This window comes from Prinia subflava, chromosome 6 (assembly GCF_021018805.1).
Source record: "Prinia subflava isolate CZ2003 ecotype Zambia chromosome 6, Cam_Psub_1.2, whole genome shotgun sequence".
Lineage (NCBI taxonomy): Eukaryota > Metazoa > Chordata > Aves > Passeriformes > Cisticolidae > Prinia > Prinia subflava.
This window is the reverse complement of record NC_086252.1, coordinates 35692052-35714551: the sequence shown is the minus strand read 5'-3', so window position 1 is coordinate 35714551 and position 22500 is coordinate 35692052. Positions and strand designations below refer to the sequence as shown.

The following is a 22500-nucleotide window of genomic DNA, read 5'->3' as shown; positions in this document are numbered from 1 at the left end:
TTTGTCAGTGCACAGAAGATGCAAACAAGTAGTAGGGGTAGAGGAGAACTGCCCACGGTTGAAGATTTGTCACATTTCTGCACCACTCAATATTAATACTTGCTGTGCCTCAAACGAGGTTAAAGTGATGGTGACAGCTCAGATCTGTGTGGAGATAGATAGATGGAGAGGGAGATACAACAAGTTCTTACATCTTCCTTCTGCATTTGCATTTTCTTCCAGGTATAGATCTCACAGTGTCTGTTAACTGATTATTTTCTTTAAATAAGTAGGGGGGAAAGAAAAGAACAACAACAACCAAAAAAATCCCTTTTTCTTACCCGACTGCTTATTAGATTTGATATTGGGAAAAGCCCTTCATTTACTGCGAACAAATAGTTCAGTTTTCCACCACTGGCTGTCATGTTTAAAGTAAATAAGTTCTCGTCCCTGCAGCACTGCTGAACTCATTCACTTCCCAGAACAAAGGCATTGTGTGGAGGTCCACAACAGCCCTTTTCTCTCCTTCCCCGAGCGGGATCTTCCCCGGCACCGCAGTGTGCTCCCCAGCTTTGTGCGCCATTCACCGCCGTGCCAGTGCTAAAAGTGTGCATGCTTTATTTCACAGAAGAAATGAAGGAAGATTATGACACTATGGGGCCTGAAGCCACAATTCAGACCACTGGAAACAATGGTACAGGTAAGGCCTTGCATGGAGTGAGCATCACTTTTCTTTGAGATCACGTAGAGCTAGCTGTGCATGAAGAGTGAGAGTGACAAAGCAATGTGTTTCTTGTTTTCAGTTAAAAAATTTGGAAAATACTGACATAATTCTCCTGGTTTTTAATTCCTCCCCCCCAACTTGATCACGAGAGTGCAGTGATCAATTCATGCAGTGAACAGACATTGCTACCCCTCCTAAAATGTGTCCTACAACATTTTAGCTCCAGTCCTCATAGCTCCATCCTTGGGAGATGTTCTCTGCAGTGTGAGGAGTTGTTTTCCCAGGCAGGGTGAACCTTGGATAGTTTAAAGTAGCTGGGCCAAGATACAGTAGCCTTTTAATGAGAGAGATTGTACAAAGAGCTTGATAACGAGGATGGGGTGCACCCTCCTCGGCAGCCCCAGATTTGGGTGGTGCACAGAGTGAGCTGCTTCGGAGACTGAAAACATCTTTTCAGCCAGACACACATAAACCCCTTACATAGATCCATAGACACGCAATTTAAATGCATATTTATGAGATTATAATGTTTCTGGCTAATTTTTTCCCCCCACTTTTCACATCTCTTTCTTTCCCCTCTTCTTAGAAATCAATGTATTTGGTGGCACAAGAAGTGTGACAGAGATATTTAGCAGGTATCACCTCTGAGCCATCTCTCTTCTTCTGTAGCAGAGCAAATCAGCAAAAGGTTTCTGTTGCTATTTTCTAATCCAAATGAATTCAGGGGTTTACCATGTTCTTTCCAAAGGCTTCACTCTACCCTCAGCACAGCTGAATGCCATACATCACCCAGAGTTTCTTCTGCATTTTGTCACAATTTGAGACATTGCAGATAGATTTACACAGCTAAAAGGAAGAGTTTTCTAGTATAAGTACATTTCTATGCATTCCATTATGAAATTTAGTTCATAGGTAATACTCTCCACAAATATTACTGTAAAAGGTGGTACCAAAGTCTCACAAGGATTTTATTACTCACACTTTCCTAATGTTGGTAACACCCACATAAAACCCCAGTGCTCTTATTAAACAACACAAGAAATTTACTTTATCACTCTTGAGGGGGAAAATAATAGGAAAATAAAACCGTGTCGCTGCTTTCTTCATCCATTAGATTTATTATGCATGAAAGAAGGGTGGCACGGAGGCACAGTTCATCCTTACGTATGTACTTAATGATATTGCTGCGCAGAACTGGCTACATATGTATCTCAAAAGCTTATGTGAGTTCCAAGAGATGGCAATAAAGTGAAAAATTGTGCTTAGCACTTGGAGAAACAGTATTTTAAGAGACATCTGATTGAGAAACAAGGCTTGATGATTATCAGAATTACCATTACCAGAGCCTTTGAGGTCCCCTATCAGTCCGTGGGACTTCCTTTCACATATTTTCCTTACCATAACAACCCTTGACCCTTTCATGCTTGCAATGTGGTCTGCTTGAAGGAGAAGACTTCATGTCCTCCTAGTGCCTTCCCTTCCAGTAGCTCACGTCCTTGTCTTCCAGCTCATCACTGGCCTCACAAAATCTCACTGGGGGTGCCACTGAGCCCTGTCACAGCCCCTCTGCTCACCCTGAGTGGGTCTGTGGGGTGTCCTGCTTCTACTGGAACCAGTTTTCCATGGAAGAAATAAGGGTTAACCCTACCCAGCTTGATCCACTGCAAACCCATGGCTCAAGGAGTGCTTTGCATTCAGTGGTCTGCATTTAAAATGCAAGGGCTTCTCTGTGTGAGGCTCCTATCAATTCTTTCCCCAAATGTCCTGCACAAGTCCCAGGCTCCTCTTTACTGTGGCTATGATGGGAGGCCTGCTCAAATAACCAGCACAAGTTGCTCTGACATTCAAAAATTCAAGCCTTTTGTCACTGAGGTGTTCAGAGCCTCTTTCAGTGCAGGCTGATGCCTTGTCAGGTTGGGTAGAACAGGCTTCTTTAGTTGCTGCAATCTCCATGGACTGTTAAGAGCAATGCTAGATTACTTAGGCATAATAAATACTCTGATAAATTAAATGCTTATGCCAATCTTTTCACCTTGAGTGGGAGATGTCAGGTGACTATGAGGACCTGTAGTTTCCTTTGTTAGGACTAAAAGCTCCCCTTCGTGCCCAGTGAGGTACCTCAACCATTATTTGACAAGGAAAGGGAAGAAATCAGTCCCTGAGCTGTTGGAGATCCTTCCTGGATAGTCTGGGAACTGTTCAAAATTTTCCTCTTCAGCCTCATTATAGGCTTTGGGTGTTTTGCCTCAATTTTTCCCTGCAGGTTTTAGGGGATCTGACACTGGTGTTCAATAAAGTAGCTGAGGTAAGGATGAGACTTGACCCAATAAAAACGTACATCCAACCAGAAAGTCTCTGTAGATGCATGCCATACCTGTGGTGCACTTTTAGCATCAAATTCTCTGCAAAATGTCATTAGTAGAGACAGAAAACTAAAATAAAAGGTCTCCGTTATTAAATTATTCTGCTATTGTCAGAGTGGCCACTTCTTAGTGGCACTTAAAGAGAAATCTTGTTATCCATACATTAATCAGCTGCATTTTTATAATGAGCCATGGAGGCTTCATAGTGAAGAAGCAGAATTGACCATTAGGGTGCAAATTTAGGAGTTTGGTCCTGCTAAAAGAATTTGTAAATATTTCTGAGGATTTCTGCAATAGGGACTTGAAAAAGTGATGTTTGGCAGAAGAGGTTTTTAAAATGTGAATGAAGAAATTCTTATGGTTTATTTTATTCTACCTTTTATGGTTATTGCAAGTGGGATGCTTGCAGAGAATACATTAGCAAAATCCCTGTAAACAAACAGAAAAGTTTTCCTGATTTCAATTAGTAACATCTGACAAAATTCAAGTAAAGATATCTTAACATAATTTAAAGAAAGGAAAGAAAAACTTTCAGGAGGAGGAAAACAGAACCCAAACTTGGCAGGTTGGAGGACAGGCCGTTTTCAGGCTGTAATCTGTGTGTACCAATGGGGGCCTCTCACTTCCTGGCTAATGAAGGCTGTGGTTTTATTAGCTTTGTTTGCGATTAAGGGCAGCTATCACCATCTCGCAGGACGAGTTCCCACACAAAATAACTGGTCTCCCAAGCTCCTTGGACCTCTCTCCCACTTTATCTTGGAAGGTCCTAAATGCCTCCAAAGATAGCTTTCCTTAATGTGTTTTATTTTTGTGTGACACAGCCACATCAGCTTTTGGAGCTGAAAATATTTCTGCTCTCCAGGCTCCAATAATTAACTTAAAAAAAAGACCTCTTTGGTGAGGTCACCCACCATAGATCTCACTGAAATTCCTGCCTCGCAGGAGGGGATGGGCAGTGTGTGATGTGCATCAGCCCACAAGGAGTCTGGGAACATGGCTTTGTGCATGGATAATAAATCAGGGCCTGGAGGGGGGAAGCAAGTCTTCCACCCAGAAGCCAAGAGAGAAACCTAATGGTTGTCAGATGGGTCTTTTTGATACCTCTGGGTGAGCTTCCAGCCACGTCTGAATTGTCAGTAATGTTGCTGGTGAGAAACCAGACCCACATGGACACCTTTCACTATCTGTATTAATCTGCAGCATTGCAGCACTGATTGTGTTGTTCCAGTGAAGGATCTATCAGCTTTTCCACTAAATCCCCTTGTTTTTAGGGGTTTATAATGTAGACATAAACATTTGCTTTAGCTCCTGGATTGCATGCACAGACATAGAAGCTAAATAATCCTGAGAATTAGGAAGCCAGGGCCGGTAATATCGCAGCAGTCCTCCATAGCCTGTTGGATCAGCCTCCAGATAGACTTGAGGGCACAAAGGAAGAACCTCATTTGGGTTTGATTTGGGGCTGGGAGCTCCTGAAATTAACTCAGGCCTTGCTTGGTGGCTTGAATCCTAATCCTATAAATGCAGATGCAAACTCCAAGTACCCCTAGTTTACCTGAGGTAGAAAAGGGACATAGAACCATCGTATGGTTCAACCATTCCATTTCTCCTCTCTGGAGAAAGGCTCCCTCTCCTTGCTTCACAGGTAGCACTTATTGGCTCATGGCCTAGATTAGGCAAAAATAAACTTGTTTTCCTTGGATCTATTGCTAAGACAAGAGAAGGAGTGGAGCTTGGGTAGTGTTAAGCCAGAGGGTAGATGATCTTGTAACACTTGGAAGATCTAGGGGAACGAAAAGTTAGGTTTACATCATAAAAAGTAAAACCTCAGCTTTTTTTTCTGATAAAAAACAAGAAGTCCTACACCTGCTGTGATGTTCTTGTGCATAAGGTGTACTCAGTAACCACCATTTTGTTACATTTCTCTCCCAAGACAAAATGGAGGTAAAGTACTCTGTCTTCTCCCCACTCACACTCCCCTTCTCTAGAACCTGCTTTATTTGGGGTTGAAAGAGGAAAATAGATTCTCATGCTAATAGCAAATGGTAACTGGAGCTGCAGTAGGACCCAGTAGAACTCTGTGGTGGTGTAGCCATTCCCTACAACACCCCTGCGATAGGAACAGAAGTTTCCTTCCAAAACCAGAGTCCCGTGCCCTGTGCCATTTGGTCAGTGTCACTAAAATGCTGCAAAACGGTTGAGAAGCTGCTCAGCTCATATGAAAAATAGGGCATATTTGTCTCAGCCAGAGGATTTGATTTTATCGGCTAAAGGGATGAGGTTTACAGAGACGGATATCTACTTTTATCGATGACGCCGAGATCAGAGCTTCAAATCAGGCGCTGCAGGCTCCCAGTTGTGCCCCAGTCAGAGGTCATGTCTCGTTTTCACTGCCAGCATCACTGCCTTGCATTTTCGTAGGAAACTGAGGCAGAGCATTTACCCATTTCTAAATACCAAGGAGCTGGTTAGTCTCTCATTTCCAGTGGTTACAAACCATAACCCCCTTGATTTTCACGTGTTCACTCCATGTTGCTCCCTGGCATCTCTGACAGCAGAATTGTGCTGTTTAGTGTTGTACTTTTACATGAACTCCAGAACAGTCCATGGTGTTTCCTCATTTTCTTATTTCACTTCAGTAGAAATACATTAAAAATTTAATCAATCATAAGCTTTTCTTTTCATTCATGGTCAGTTAGAAACAAGTATCTTTAGTTCCCTGCCACCAACTGTGTCTTTCAAAACTTGTTAATAAACAAAGAAACACAATCTAGAGGATGAAAATCATAATTTCCTCTTTTTTTCTCCTCTAGTATAATTATATTATTATTTGTCTATAACATCCCAGAGTTTTAAGGTCTTTCCTGTAAGCAGTGTTCATACTTGGGGGAGAAAAGCACATTTTTAGTAACAGGATTCTTTGAGGCTGAGTATGTATTATGTTTCATGGACATTGCATGGATAATAAAAAATTGAGGTTACATTTAAAGAAAAGAAGGAAAACTCTTGTATGGACTGTCAGTTTTGAGCTTGGTGACCCTGTTATGGTCTAAACCATGTGGCTTTATTTCAGAAATCATGAGGCAGTAAGTTTTTAAAACAAACCATTCTCTCATTATAAGTTAAATTTTCAGGGAGGAAATAAATAGCGGCAAGATGTGAGCAGTTTTCTTCTTGTGCCTGACAAAGAGCAGCCTGAGGCAGGACCTGTCTCAGAAAAATGTGGTCTTTTACTACCTGCAAGTGCCATCTCCCACATGGGCACTGTCTTGGGGTCTGCGGGATCCAGGGGCAGCTGAGCTCAGTCCTGTAGGTTGAGCTGTGCTCATACCAAAAGCTGTGGCACCCCCAGGAGCCCCGTGAAGGTTGTTCAGGTTCCAGCAATGAAAGATTACCTGCATTACCCAAGCCTCATAAACTTCTCCTGCTGCCCTGTAGAGCCCTGTGTTCTTGTTAATTTAACGGCCCGCCCTTACTTCCATCCACACTGGTGGAAAGCCCACATTAATTTTATTGGGAGCTGGAGCAAGGCCGATGAGAGCAAGGATCCAGCTGCAGCCCCAGCCTTGTGGCTCCAGTACATCTGCTCAACCTCTAACACTGCTGACCGGACCAAGCTCTCTGGGATGATGCTCTCAACCACCCTTTCTTTTTCCCTCTCTCTTATTTTAGTGAAGAACGCAAATTGCACGTCGGACTTCGAGGAATATTTTGCCAAAAGGAAACTGGAGGAAGGAGACGGGCATGCAGTCAGCATAGCAGAGTACCTGCAGCGCAGCGACACAGCCATTATTTACCCTGAAGCCCCTGAGGAACTGTCTCGCCTTGGCACTCCAGAGGCCAATGGGCAAGAAGAAAATGGTGAGGCTGTAATTCATTTTTAGCCAGTATCCTGACCTCGTGCAGCTGTTGCAATTATAAATGCACTACATGCCTGGGTGTTTACCTTAAAAATTGAAGAACAGCTGCAGCGGCATGGAATTTCATGAGCAAAGATTGGGGCTGTAATTTCAGTGTATTGTGATTTTTTAGTCAGCACATTTGTATTATTTGGTGGGTGAACTGAAGAGCTGAATTTAAACAGGAGAAAGGCTGCTGCATGTTCTTGGGAGTTTGGGAAGTTTTTAATAGAGTTTTAATGCAACCAAAGGCAGAGTAGCCAGCCTATTGCTCTCCAATGCCTTGATAAATAATTCGAGAAGAGTCAGTAGGAAGGATTCGGTCAATGGCATAAGTAACGTAATGAGCTGGGGCTGGAATGCAAATTGCCAATTGATCAGGAAAAGTATTTCTTAGTTTTGCAGCCAGCCAGGCCTGCGGGAGGAGTGATGCCCACGGTTAATTTCCTGGCGGGGTCCCGAGCGGGCCCTGCGCGCCTGCCATGGGCGTGCGCGGGTGCCGGTGCCTCCCGCCGCCGGTTGGAAGCGCCGTCCCTCCCTCCCGGGCAGCAGATTGCGGCGATTCCTCTCATACCATCCCGGGCAATCAGCCCATGAGCTGCCATTGATTTGCTGACCTTTTGGCCTGCCTCTCTTTCCACCCCCCCCCATCCCGGGGCGCAGACCTGCCACCTGGAACTCCAGATGCCTTCGCCCAACTGCTGACCTGCCCCTACTGCGACCGGGGCTACAAGCGCCTGACGTCCCTCAAGGAGCACATCAAGTACCGCCACGAGAAGAACGAGGAGAACTTCTCGTGCCCTCTCTGTAACTACACGTTTGCCTACCGCACCCAGCTCGAGCGGCATATGGTGACACACAAGCCAGGGACAGATCAGGTGGGGGGCTGGTTTTAAGTGATTTCTTTCTGTAATAACCCCTTAGAGAAACGATATTGCTTTGATTGGCAATCATTATTAATTTTTCATGGCATTTTGAAGATGCAGATCTTTTAATGGTAATAGCTTTAATTGAGGTCTAAATGATTTTTTGATGGTCTCTTCTAATATGATTTAATAGTCTTATGTTCACGATCGAATGAGTGTGTTAATTTCTAATTTAGAAATTTTATTTGCACTTTAACTTGACTTTAGTTTCGTTTTTATGTTCCTCAAAAAGTGAATGAAACTGTAGCATTTTAATTATACATTATTAAACATCTCAGCAATTTTAATTCCATTTTTCACCTAGTTTTACTTTGCAGTGTTGCAAATAGGGGCTCCAAGACATACTAAAAGATCCGCTAATATTTTTTCATTACTTTTTGAGTAACCTTTTCAATCACATGAAATTATGCGTATTTTGTATAATCGTTTGTTAGACATAATTACACATTTTGAGAAGAACTCTTCCGACAGTACACATAGGCTATCATTTGTGATTGTGCCACTAGAATTGGGCATTGCTCTCATTTGTATAGCCCGGCAGCATATCTGCAATAAATCAAAGCAGTTTTTTCCTCGATGGGGTGCATGTAATATTATATCAGTGCCACATTTTAAGGAAATGCTGGTGTCTCAAACGGGTGACTGAGCTTTCCTAGTGCTCCTAGATGGGCTGGCGATAGACCTGCGCCACAAAATTCTTTACACACCAGCAGAAAAACTGCTCCTAGCTGGAGAATTACCTCTAAAAACCCATCTTAAGGAGGGCTGTAATGGAAACTCTAATGACGTAGTTAAAAGTTGAATAAATAGATGTGTGCATTGTGTCAAATTATAAAGGCTTTATGACGTATTTATTTTTCTTAAAAAGCTGAAAATCACAATCAACTGGATTTCTCTTGGTAGGTTTTTCTCAGCAGAAGGTAAATTCAGTTAGGCAAACACACATCTTCCCAATCATGCGATTTTTGCAATTAGCATTTTTAAGAGAACTGTATCTTTTGCTTGATCTTAAATCAATATAAATGGCTCCAGAGCACTTTCTCCTATTCTTTCCTTCCCATGGCTTTTCCAGTTGACAAACAAATTTTCCCATGTATATTTTTCCTAACCTGATCCACCGTGAGGTTCTTCCTTTTGCCTTGTATCATTAAAAACACCAGGGGAGGGAACAAAACCCGCCTGGATATTTATCCAACGTAACTGCCTGAAATTTCACATGCGAGAGCGCGCTGGTACTGGCGCATTATGAATGGTAGCTTTGGTGTTGAAAAGTCCCCTCATTTGCTCGTGGCATTTACAATTAGTAAATTAAAATGATTGTATCATATTAACAGTGGCACAACTAAAGTTTATAGTAGTCCTCAGAGGGCGATGGGGGGAGACAAAACAGCTGTTGCTGTTTGTTTATGCAACTCAGCAACATATGAGCGCGGGTCCCTCAATGGCGCGCGGCGGGCTGGGCTCTGCTTGATCTTTGAAGGTTGCTGCTGTTTGAACAAACCTCCCTGTGTCCCATGTAACACCATCTGTCTCGCCAGGAATGTGGGAAGAGGCAGCACACCCTCGCAGTTGTCATACCGTTTCGGCGCTGCCTTTTTTTTTTTTTTCCCCTTCCTTTTTTTTTTTTCCCTGCCTTTTTTCCCCCCTCCCCGCTCCTGCAAAAGGCTTTTGTGTTGTGGTTGCATGCAAAAGGCTGACCTCCTACCTTGAGCATCCAGAGTGGTTGGCTACATGATTATCAAGATAATAATTAGGTTTTAATTAATTATTTTTTTCTCTCCAAATTCAAAGTCATGGGGCTTTCCTTGCTTGTTGCAAAAAGGTCAGCTGCCTTTGATTATATCTTTACACCACTTTTAACTTTCAACTTTCCCTCGCCCCTCAGAAGAGCACTGGGGGAAAACACGGCACGAAAGGTAGCTCAAGTCTTTCCTGCTGCTCTGTGATTTAAAAAAACATTTCCAGCAGCAGCTTATGCTGAAGACGCAGTCTCTCCTGCTTGATAATGAATTAAATCTTACACGAAATGCCACTAACAACAGTGTTTCTCTTTTTCCTCCGCATGCAGTAAACAGAATTTTTAAACAAGCTGAGTCCCACATGTTCAGAATCTGCTAGGAATATTAAGAGCCACAAATCTTCTTATAAAACTGTTTCTCTCATTGTAAGATACCTTAAAGCAACACATTTCTGATGAGAGACTTAGGAAATAATTCTAAAGCAAATATCGAATGCTCATGTGAAAGTACTTTCTCATTTGTTTCGGTTTACTGCCAACATTTTGATTTTTATTGCAACACTGATGAGACAAATAAATGTACATGCAGACCTTTTGGTCCGCTTGACGAATTCAGAGTCACATTAATTTAATTTTTGTTTTTTAAGCTTGAAATTCATGGTTTCTCTTGCATAAAATTCATGTTGGTATCTCTTTCTTTTTCCTTCTTTTCCTCCCAGCACCAAATGCTGACCCAAGGAGCAGGCAATCGTAAGTTCAAATGCACTGAGTGTGGCAAGGCCTTCAAATATAAACACCATCTGAAGGAACACCTGCGAATTCACAGTGGTGAGTAGCGGAGGTGCTGGTGTGCTCATTTGCATTTTGTTTAATTAGCTGAGTTTTAAAGACTGCTTAAAATTTACACAGTTCTGCTTCTGGCTTCTTGGAGCTACCAAGGTATTTCATAAGTGATATCTGAGTCATCCTCATTTATCACGCTGGTAATACCACGGTCTCGCTAAAAGATTTGGAAATAGTAAAGCTTCCTGCAAATAATATAGATTGTTTGGCAGTGTGAGTTCAGAAGCATTCATTCATCGCTGTGCAGCGGGAACCTGAAGAGTCCATTATATTTTCCAAAATAAAAAGTCCCCCCGAGTGAAATACAACTCATATTCTCAGATAACAAGAAACTGCCAAGCCTCTCAGATTGAATGACTTGGGCATTTTGGCTCTCCTACTTGATGCAGAATTCAGCACACAAAATGTCACCAGGCTCAGCCCAGACACAAACTGACGTGGAGGTTCTAACATCAGGACTCAGTTTCTCATAGAGATGCTCATACTCGGTGAAAATTTTGAGGCAGAAAAAAACCAAACAAAACAAATCAAATTTGAACAGTCTTGATTTGATTTGACTCCCCTTCCCACAGGGTGCTTACCTGTGACTTGCCCTGGTCAATCTGGAGACAATCTCACACTTTGATGGCTGTTGCCACCTGGAGACCCTGGGTCCAAACTGACCTCAAAACCTGTAGAAAGAGGAGGGTAAAGGAGTGTGGTGTGTGGCCATGTTCGTAGAATTAATATTTCCCTCACTATTAATCACTGGATACACAGGCAATCAGTTAGATACCAAATGCAATCTCTTGCAATTATAGCAGCAAGAATGATAATTAACATTTGGTTTTAATTATGATTTTAGGTGAAAAACCATATGAGTGTCCAAACTGCAAGAAACGTTTCTCCCATTCTGGCTCCTACAGTTCGCACATCAGCAGCAAGAAGTGTATTGGTTTAATCTCTGTAAATGGCAGAATGAGAAACAATATCAAGACGGGTTCTTCTCCTAATTCTGTATCTTCCTCTCCTACTAATTCAGCCATCACACAGCTGAGAAACAAGCTGGAGAATGGCAAACCACTTAGTATGTCTGAGCAAACAGGCCTACTGAAAATTAAAACAGAACCACTAGATTTCAATGAGTACAAGGTTCTTATGGCCTCACATGGGTTTAGTGCAACTAGTCCTTTTATGAATGGTGGACTTGGAGCAACCAGCCCCTTAGGAGTTCACGCATCTGCTCAAAGTCCAATGCAGCACTTAGGTGTAGGGATGGAAGCACCATTGCTCGGGTTTCCTGCGGTAGGCAGCAATTTAAGCGAGGTGCAGAAGGTCCTACAGATTGTGGACAACACGGTTTCCAGGCAGAAAATGGACTGCAAGGCTGAAGAGATCTCCAAGTTGAAGGTTTACCATATGAAGGATTCATGCTCTCAAGCCGAGGAACAAGGAGTTACCTCCCCCAATATTCCCCCCGTGGGTCTTCCAGTAGTAAGTCATAATGGTGCCACTAAAAGTATTATTGACTACACATTAGAGAAAGTCAATGAAGCCAAAGCTTGCCTCCAGAGCTTGACCACAGACTCAAGGAGGCAGCTCAATAACATTAAAAAAGAGAAGCTGCGAACCCTAATAGACCTGGTAACTGAAGACAAGATGATAGAGAACCACAACGTATCCACTCCATTTTCATGCCAGTTCTGTAAAGAAAGCTTTCCTGGTCCCATTCCGTTGCATCAGCATGAGCGTTACCTGTGTAAAATGAACGAAGAAATCAAGGCAGTCCTTCAGCCTCACGAGAACATGGTTCCCAACAAACCTGGAGTGTTTGATAAGCAAACCCTCTTGCTGTCATCTGTACTTTCTGAGAAAGGAATGACTAGCCCCATCAACCCATACAAGGACCACATGTCTGTACTTAAAGCATATTATGCTATGAATATGGAACCCAACTCTGATGAACTACTGAAAATTTCCATTGCTGTTGGCCTTCCTCAGGAATTTGTGAAGGAATGGTTTGAACAAAGAAAAGTCTACCAGTATTCAAGTTCCAGGTCACCATCACTGGAAAGGGCCAGTGCCAAGGTGGCGCTGGCTGCCACCAACAACACTCCCACTAAAGACTCTTTGTCAGCCAGATCTCCAATAAAGCCTGTGGACTCTATAACTTCACCATCTATAGCTGAACTCCATAACAGTGTTACTAATTGTGATACTCCTCTCAGGCTAACAAAACCTCCTCATTTTACCAATATTAAGCCAGTTGATAAATTGGACCACTCTAGGAGCAATACTCCTTCTCCTTTAAATCTTTCTTCCACATCTTCTAAAAACTCCCACAGTAGTTCTTACACTCCAAACAGTTTCTCTTCTGAGGAGCTTCAGGCTGAGCCATTGGACTTGTCTTTACCAAAACAAATGAAGGAACCCAAAAGTATTATAGCCACAAAGAACAAAACAAAATCTAATAGTGTAAATTTAGAACACAACAGTGTTTCATCATCATCTGAAAACTCAGATGAGCCGCTGAACTTGACTTTTATCAAGAAGGAGTTTTCTAATTCAAATAATCTGGATAAAAGCACTAACCCAGTATTTGGTATGAACCCATTTAGTGCCAAACCTTTATACACAACACTTCCACCACAGAGCGCATTTCCCCCAGCCACTTTTATGCCACCAGTCCAGACCAGTATTCCTGGGCTGCGACCATACCCAGGACTAGATCAGATGAGCTTCCTACCACATATGGCCTATACCTACCCAACTGGAGCAGCTACTTTTGCCGATATGCAGCAAAGGAGAAAGTACCAGCGGAAACAAGGATTTCAGGTAAATGGTTTCAACTGTTTTCTCCTTTGAAAGGCTAGAGTTTAGTATTTTGTGACATGTTCTGTTGGAGGAGGAAAAGCCCAAAGCTATAATCAACATTTCCAACAAAATTAGCAGAGTTTATTGAAGTCTGAACTTGGAAAGACGTGGTAGAGTAGGAAAATAAATTGAAATTAACTTAAAAGTACTTCTACTTGGATTTAGAAGCCGTACCAATTACTTTGAACAGGTATAATGATCTTTGTTCTGTTAAGAGTTCAGCCATTTCTCATTAGATTTGTATGGCAATGTAATAATAATAATAATAACCACAATAACAATAATAATGTTAATGTCCATAAAAAATCGTATCCTAGAGAAAAAAAAAAAAAGGAAACTTTGTAATTTATCTCTTCAGGGTATAACTACATTTCACCACAGAGAAAAGGAGCAGTGGGAGATCCCTTTGGAGTCACCTCCACACTCAGACACAAAGTTATATTCCTCTAAGCAGATGTCCATACAGCCTCGTAGACTGAAATTCACTGAAAGCCTTCAGAGCTTCCTTCTCCATAGTTTTGGGGAAAGTTGTCCTCTCTTGTCATGAATGTCTGGGGGATAAGAAACATTGACCCATAGCCCCTTCCTTTGGGCCACCTACAGCTCTTCCCAGACTCTTAGTCTTCTAATCCTGCCAGTCATCTGGAACAGCTTTGAAAAAACCCCAGAGATTAAATGAAATTATTTGGAGAGGTAGCAGCCAGGGCCATTAATTGCAGACAAAGTCTTTCCCTGGATGTAATCTGGGTCAGCACTTCTTCATGCCCAGGTACAACCTGTAATTCTTCCCTCAGGTCATCCCAGAGTCAACGCAGGTGTAGCAAAGGATTTTGTCCCTTGCATGCCTACAGTGAAGAGAGGCTCCACAGGGGTCTTGTACTTTTATAGCCTTTTTCTGGGTATATTCAGATATAACGTACAGAGTTTAGTTAAATGAGATTAACTGATTATAGATTAATAATTTTTTCTTACATTTGCGCCTGTTCCCCCATGTCCCATTACCGTCTATTAGTAATTTTACTGACTAGTAAATGTTTTATAGTTTCAAATGTGAAAATCAGGTATGGTTTTACATTACAGACTGTAATCCCTCTTTGCACAATAGAAGCATAAATAGCACTGCACCTCCATAACAGCTGTTCCACTATTCCAATTTACAGTACATCTGCCCTCTTTGTAAATGTATTTAAGCCTATTTAATCTTCTCTAATATTAATTAGTGCAAACCTAGTCTAAGAAAACTGAACTGTGTGATAGCAAATGGAAATGTATGTTATCATGCAAGTTTGCACTCTCTTTGGATCGAGACAAAATAAATATCAAGAAATTTAATAATTTACTGATCCACATTCATTATTGCTTAATGCTGAAGGCTGTTTTAACATAGATAGAACATTGATAAAAAGTGTTATTAATATTCCCTATTTCAAATTACAAAATTAAATATAAAAATATAGCTTGAGGCCTTTAGTCGGGAGACATACATTTAAATGGATTGCATAATAATAACATTTGTACCTAAATATAAAATTCAATTAAAACCTTTCTACAGATACAGAATACATCCAAGTTTTGGAATTTTGAAAAGAATGATCCCTTAGATGTTGCTTATATTTACCTCTGTAAAATGATACAATGCCTTTTGCTGGCCATTAAAGGCCTCCTCTTCACACTTTCTTGGAAGTGTTTAGTGCTGATATGGTAAATACTGTTGGTTTGTGCAAACCACATTACTGCAGAGCGCTCAAAGACAGAAAGTTGGTTTGAGGCACAGAGGTAGAAGGCTCCTCATTATTTCCATACTTTCCATCATCTGTAGTTTCATTATTCATATTCCTAAGCTGAGAGGGACCACGGAGGCGTGATTTTAACTTGCCTGGGGTGGTTGTTGGGCAGGGTTGGCGGTGGGAGCGGCGGTCGCTGACGAGTGGTTCCCTCACAGGGAGAATTGCTTGATGGAACCCCAGACTACATGTCCGGCCTCGACGACATGACGGACTCCGACTCCTGTCTGTCCCGGAAGAAGATCAAGAAGACAGAGAGTGGCATGTACGCGTGTGACTTATGTGACAAGACATTCCAGAAGAGCAGTTCCCTGCTGCGACACAAATACGAGCACACAGGTAGGGCAGCCGCGCACGCTGAGGGCAGCATTGAGGGTTGTGCTCTGCTCTTCATAGTCTTTCATGAGTACAATGTGAAGGTGCTGAGGCTTTCAAAAAATTCTTTTGCTCTGTTCTGACTTATTTTTTAGTTTTTCTTGATGGTTATTGCTTGGTGAAGGACAGTAGGGTGTGATGGGGTGAATGTTGGTAGGGGTTGTGGCAATCATCATCTCCCAGGCCAGGCCCTCTTGAAATGAGGCCCTAGCACTCAGAAAAAACTTCAACTTGGTCAACACAAAGTCTGGCATGGAAGGAAGGGTGACAGTGTGTTTCTTGTTTCTTAGACACTATCTGACCCTGCTCCATTTGATCCAATAGGAAAACTGCCACTGACGTTAGCATAAGAGCTGGCTCTGGCCAAGTTATCTGAAAGTCAGCAGCTCAGGGGGGTTTCCTCTCGCTGTGATTTTGCACAGCAGCAGCATAAGCAGGTTGCAGTTCACTTTTTCGCTTCCCAGTTAATGCCCAGGGAAGGTTCCCTTCTTTCCTGAGTAGGAAGTGATTTTTGTCGAGTTCAAGGAAGCTTGCCAAAGCTCACCACACACTGTCAGCTTAAAAAATACTTTGGTTTGAAAAAGACCTTCCATCACACCTATGCTGGCCGTGGCTCCCCTTACAGACAGTGCTCCCTTCCCCACTGTCAGCCAGGACAGAGCTCTCTGAGGGCCACACATTGGCTCAGCATGCTTCAGCTAGGGGAAAGTGGGACCGGAGCTTCTCAAATAATAGAGATATCAAGTTATGCTGGACAAAGGGAATGTGAATTATCATCTGAATTATTGTGCAGCAGGACATAAACCAAACTCCAACTTCCTAGAGTCAGAAAAAGTTTTCTCAGGAGGAAACTTGCCTTAACTTTGAAAGCTGAGTCCCGCTTCAGGAAATGAAGCAAGTCACATCATCCTTCAATCTCACCATGTGAGGGTAAAAACATTATAGCTCTCTATTAATACATCTTCCAGGCCCCACATAACCCTTTGGCTTTTCACAGATGAAAAATTTACAATTCAGAAGTGGACTGTGCCTTTAAACCAAAATCCTTTACTTTGTTATTTTTCCTTCTTATACTTTTCCTCCAAATTTTAAGCTAATCCCACAAAGGAAAATACAAAAGGAAGTTAAAATACACGTGGGATTAGGAAAGAAAATTAAAAGCAACATTTTGGACTGGATCAGCCAGTTCATTGGCAGAATATACTTCCCACTACATTATTCAGATCAAATTGTTTATTCAGTAGAAGAAGCTTTGAAGGCTTTACGTCCCTGCACCTTTCCTCTCCTGAATGATTTTATTACAGCCATCTGCAAACATTATGGTTTACTACACTACTACTGTAAAGCTCTTATGTTAGAACTGGCCTTCATATATATCAGGATCTGGACATATGGTTGAATCCCATAAAGTTGGTAGTCCATAAGGTCGGCAGACATATGGTTGAAAGGCTGAAAATTTGACAAGCTGAAATGTGTGCAATCACCTTGATTTGCAAAATAAACTGCATTTGTAATAGCAAAAATATGTTATGGTCTTGAAGTAGCATGGGAACCTACTGCCTAGAAAAATGCCACACAGCTGCAATGCAGGGACTCTTCTCCTGCTTCTTCCCTCTGTCCCTTTTGGCTTCTCAACATCACGTCCATCAATTTTATGGGACTCAGCCTTATGATCCAGAACATGTATAGGGTGTCAGATTTAATACACTAGAACTACAGCACATCATCAGGCTGGAGCCTGGCATTTAGGGACAGGAAGGATGGTCTCGTGGCAGAGGCACAGGCAGTGAGAGCGCTGCACTCTCCCCTCCCTCACCACAGACTTCCTCTGTGAATTACAGCAAATTGCTTCAGCTTTCTCTCACCTTCGCCCATCTTTGAAACGCGGGGAAATGATACCAGCCCTCCTCTCTGGGGTGTTGTAAATATTAATTCATGATATCCTGTGATGGAGCTCACTGGATAAAGTGGGAAGTACTATAATCAGGGATGTGTTTGCTTTTATGGAGCCTCAGTGCATCACACCTGTGTTTGAGCGGTTGGGAGGCTTGGCTGGCCAGCCCCAACACCTCATGCACAGCTTTCAGGAGGCACACTGCACTGGCACCCTGGCTAATGGCTCAGGTGCATCTTAAGTGAATTTCAAATTAATTTGATAGTTTCAGGCAGAGCTTGTAATTGCATTAATAACATAGGTGTGAAACTGCAGTCTGTGTTCAGTGGAAGGGACCAAATTGAAAGCAACACCCTCTTCTGCCTTTGGGGTCATTGTAAGAGCAGGCCTAGGTTTTTCAACCACCTTTTGAAACCTAGAAAAGAGAAAAAGGCCTTTTTTTCTGAGGGGGTTGCTGTTTTCTGAGCAGCTGATCATGAGCTGTTGTAACTTCATTAAAAACATATTTTAGGAGGAACTGGAATGTTTCCTATCTTTCCTGGAGAAGCACAAAATAATGGATGTTGTTTATAACAATGTCCTTATTTCTGTGTAAGAAGAATACATATGTTTTATTAGAACTTTGGGGCAATCAGATTTTTATTTGTCACCCCTTCTCAACGTCCACGTACCTATTGCAACCAGTGACAGAACAAGTGTTAAAAGAGTCAGACAGAGGCCCCTAAAAATTTATCGTAGGGAAATCATTTGAAGCAAAACACTGACAGGTAAAACTACATAAGCTGTCTGAATCATTGTTTATTGTTAAACAAGTGTTATAAAGAAGAAAACAGGAATGTTTAGGTGTTGCAGCCGAGCTGAGTTTCCATGCCAGGGGAAGAAGAATGGGGTTTGGCCAGTTCTTTTTGTCAACCCAAGAATTTTTGGTAGGACTGTGTGGCCAGCTGCAGGACAAAGAGCTCCGTGATTACCTCTGTACACCATGCCTGCCACAGCTGGACCACAGTAGAAAAAAGGGCCACAAATTTCACAATCCGTAGTTTCTAATTTGTACAGTATTGGTGGTATTCTGTAATAGCTTTCAGCTTCATGGGGAGAAGGGAAATGTATCATGTTACTGCAATGAGTGAATTGCGTTAGCTTTGGCTCATCTGAAATTTAGTGTAGAGGCCACTGTTCGTTGCAGAACCAAATTCTGACAATTTAATTTTGGGATGCCATTGAATTTTGAGAGAAGTTATGTGTCCCTCTTAGAGTATGAGCTTCACAAGGTCCTGTTTCCTTAAAGGCAGGGCGTGCAGCTCTGTAATTAGGGTGCAGAGCATGGCAGGTAGCTCAGGCGTTCAGTGCTCACATGATTTTCCTGCGGAGTCTTACGGACTCGTCCTAATTTGGACAGGCTGAAATTAGTTGAGCCAATATGGGATGTGTCTAATCTCAGATTTTTCCAAGCTGCTTAGCACAAGGTTCAAGACACTTTCCTTATGAAAGGCGAAGAAGGTGGTTGCCTTCATGGCAAAGCATTGATGCTTTGGTGAGAAAAACTCTTTGTGCTGCTGATAAGGAGGGAAAGCAGGAGTGGGCAAGTGAGCAGGAGAGCAAGAATGGAGCACTTAGAAACAGAAATATTCTGGTCCAGTGATGGAGGAGTAAGGTGAAGGTTATGTTTATTCTGCCCTCGTCAATGCCCATGCCTGCCACACACCAGCTTTGTTGTAGCTTCACAGGGGAACTCTCAGCGTGCCTGCTCCACAACAAAAGCTGGAAACAGTTTTTCAGAATCCTACCTAGAAATTTGAAATCCTTTCATTGTTGTTCTATATTACATCATATTCTATTTTATTACTTGTGCGGGCTGTTGAGGGCCTCATAGCTGTGCTAGGGCTTTTATCCTTTCCTTTTCCACTGTATATTTTATTAAGACCTCTTTTTTATTTTTGTAGCTTTCATGCTGATGCAAGCACTAGTTTTATTTCCAGATTGATTCTGTAAACTAAATATTGTTCTTGAGTCTGGTAGCAAATCAGCTCTCTCTGGCTAGTATTTTGAATTCCCAGCTTGGGAGTTTTCTTTATTTAGAGCTTGATTCATAAAAAATTTACATGCTATTTAAAGGTTATTTTTTCTTGCTTTACTCTGATACAAGTTTAGAATTCCCCATTTTACACTCAAATAAAGAAAAAAAAAAGGATATATTCTGTGTTTTTGTCTGCAGACGAGGTCTCCTGTTGAAAATGGAACAGGTGCAGCTTGGGCAATTATATATAAATTGCATTTATCTTGCACCTTTGACCGCTTTGCTATGCTCTGGCCACTAATCCATCTCCATTGGGACTACATCTAACATCCAAACCCCCGAGCAGCTTCAAAAGAACTGCCTTTAAAAAAAAAATAAAAACAAACTGTCACAAAAATGTTTCCTTCTTCCCTCCAAAGAGTGGGATTTCTGTTTGGCCCCCTCCCATGGAAAAGAGACCCACTTGCCTTAGGCAAAGGATGGGTGATATTAGTCTGGGACCAGTGATAGCTTGTGATCTGATGTCTTGTGACTTTTATACCACTGCAAATGGGAAATGCACAGCTTTTCAGTCAAAGACTTTTAGCCCAGGAAGACTGGGAGATACTCACTATCAGAGATTTTTTTTGTTTGTTGTCTTGTTTTAACAGGAATGCAATTTTAGAGACTTTGCAAACAGATTAGTTATAATTTCCCCTCTATAGACTGAGCGTGGGCCCCCATGGGAACCTGTGTTTCACAATGAAGAAAAAAAAAGGCCCAAACATTTCCTCTAGATATTTGCAAGAGATTTATAATTTAATTTCATTGCAAAATGTGGCATCTACATCACTCATCCATCTGACAAAACTCAAGTGTTTCATGAGCCCTTCCGTGAGCTTCCTTGGGTCCATCTCTCTGAGCTCCATCCCCCATGGATGACACAGGGGATCTCAGATGGGATTGGTACAGCCTGTGGGGTGACATGTCAAATCTGCTTCCTTTTGACTTATCTCTACTCCAATTGTATTGTGACACTGCATGACAGGGCTCTAGGACAAGGTGATGGCTTCAAAATGAACAAGAGTGGGTTTAGGTATTAGGATTTTAGATATTAGGGAGATATTATTAGATATTAAGAAGAAAGTCTTCACTGTGAGGGTGGTGAGGCTCTGGGCAGGTTGGATGGGGCTTGGAGCAACCTGGGATAGTGGAAGGTGTCCCTGCCCATGGCAGGGGGTAAAATTAGATGAGCTTCGAGGTCCCTTCCAACCCAAACCAGCTGGGAATCCTCTGGTTTCCTAAAATTGCAGGTGCTCCTCACCCACCTACAATTGCAGAATTATCCCCATCCCCAGTGTAAAATACCTTCGTCCAGTTTTATTTTATGACTTACTAACACATTGTAGGGATTAAACACTCATTTTAAATGGCTGAAATACTGGGGTTTGCACATGAGATACGAAAATAATTCTGCAAATGTTCGGAAACCTGATACATTTAAAAACATATTTCAATTAGTGTTGTAACAGCTGCACACTGAGCACTGCTAAGGTATGCTGTGTGGTGATTGAACAAAGAACTTTGCCCAAGCTGTCAGGTTCCCTCAGATCAAAACTGAGGCCTTGATATGGATGTGGTAGACTAAATAGCTCTAGCATTTCCTTTTTAGTACTAACATAAATTAATATGAAAATATGAAGTATTTTAATCTATTCATTTCTAAATTAATTCATAAAATATGGATGATTCCCTGCCAGACTACATCTGTGTGTGGCACGAATGCCACATGCAAAGGATGAGCAAAGCAGGCAAAGACTGAGGGACGAGCACATCACCCAGCTTTTGGAAGGGTGGGTGGAGGCAAGTCTGGATGAGAGCAGTGGAGGTGGTTAACTTCTGTTTGAGGAAAGGAAAAGTGCTGGGAGCTGCATGGAGCACAACTGTGGGGCGAGAATCATAGACAGAATGGGTTTGGGTTGGAAGGGATCATTAAAAGTCATCTAGACCCTGCAATGACCAAGGAAAACTTCAACTAGACCAGGTTGCTCAGGGCCCCATCCAATCTGACGTCAATTGTTTCCCAGGATGGGACAGAGAAGGGTGTAGTGGGAATCAGCTGTAGTGTGCATTTAAAAAAAAAAAAAAAAGGGAATTTGAAATAATGGAGAAGTGATGATGGAGAAGTGGAACAAGACAAGGTTGGGCTTGTTGATGTTAAGGAAAAGTAAGCCAGAGTGAGGGACTGAGATAACGTGGGCAGTTCAGTGAGGAGGACACTAAAACAGTGCTGAAAAAATGCAGAAAGCCTGCAAGGAGCAGAAAAGATGGGAAATTAGCAATTATTGAGGTATTAGCAAGGGGATACCAACGTGTTGCTCTGAGGGTAATCAGCAGGACAACTGGGTCAGGGCAGAGGTTCATCCCATTGGGTGTTGGTAGCACTGGGAAAGCTCCCAGCTCATCCATGAGGGTTTTCCACTGGCAGTGCCGGGGTTTGAGAGCGCTTAGGCTGAGGGTGCTTTGGGATTTTAAGCTAATTTGAGTAAGTGACTTGATCGTGCTTAAATCTCCTGAGCTAAGACTCTGGGATTTCCCCTTCGTGGCTAAACTTGTGCCCTGAATCGCAGGTAGCTGACTCCAGCTCTGGATTTGGTGCACCCCCAGGTCAAGGCTGGAGGTTCAAAGCCAAAATACATTTATAGCTCAAAGTCCAGAGTTTCCTTTGAGTTTGACTTTTAACCAACAGGTTAAATTGGCAGAAATGTGGATTTAGGAAATGCAAGTAATACTATTATAATTCAATTTATCAAGTTTAAATTTCCAATTTTACTATAAAGAGAAATAAAGGAAAAAAAGAAACCTTATATGTGTGCAAACCTAGGAAATTCCCTTACAAAGAAATGCAGTCTGAGCCCTAATTTCCAGGCATCTACTAGTTTCCCTCTCACTTGGGTTACTTTAGCTGTGGTTTCTCCTGTATTTTCCTTGCTGCCAGATCTCCCCTTCATTTCATAACACAATTTTGGCTTCCTTGAGGATTCGTTAATCACACCTTATTAAATGTGAACTTTCACAGTGGGACTTGAAGGTAGCTGTGAGTGGATAGAAAAAAAAATTAGCATA

At 42.1% G+C, this 22500-nt stretch overlaps 1 protein-coding gene across 2 annotated transcripts in view; it reads left to right on the top strand.

Annotated features, from left to right (window-relative positions):
- ZEB2 (zinc finger E-box binding homeobox 2) overlaps positions 1-22500 on the top strand; it is a 113026-nt gene that overhangs the window by 87575 nt on the left and 2951 nt on the right. For both annotated transcript variants that reach the window (XM_063401020.1, XM_063401019.1), the window contains 6 exons: positions 608-679; positions 6739-6927; positions 7629-7843; positions 10349-10457; positions 11317-13286; positions 15268-15448. In XM_063401020.1, the coding sequence (XP_063257090.1) occupies positions 608-679; positions 6739-6927; positions 7629-7843; positions 10349-10457; positions 11317-13286; positions 15268-15448 (2736 nt within the window). The remainder of the gene's footprint in view (positions 1-607; positions 680-6738; positions 6928-7628; positions 7844-10348; positions 10458-11316; positions 13287-15267; positions 15449-22500) is intronic.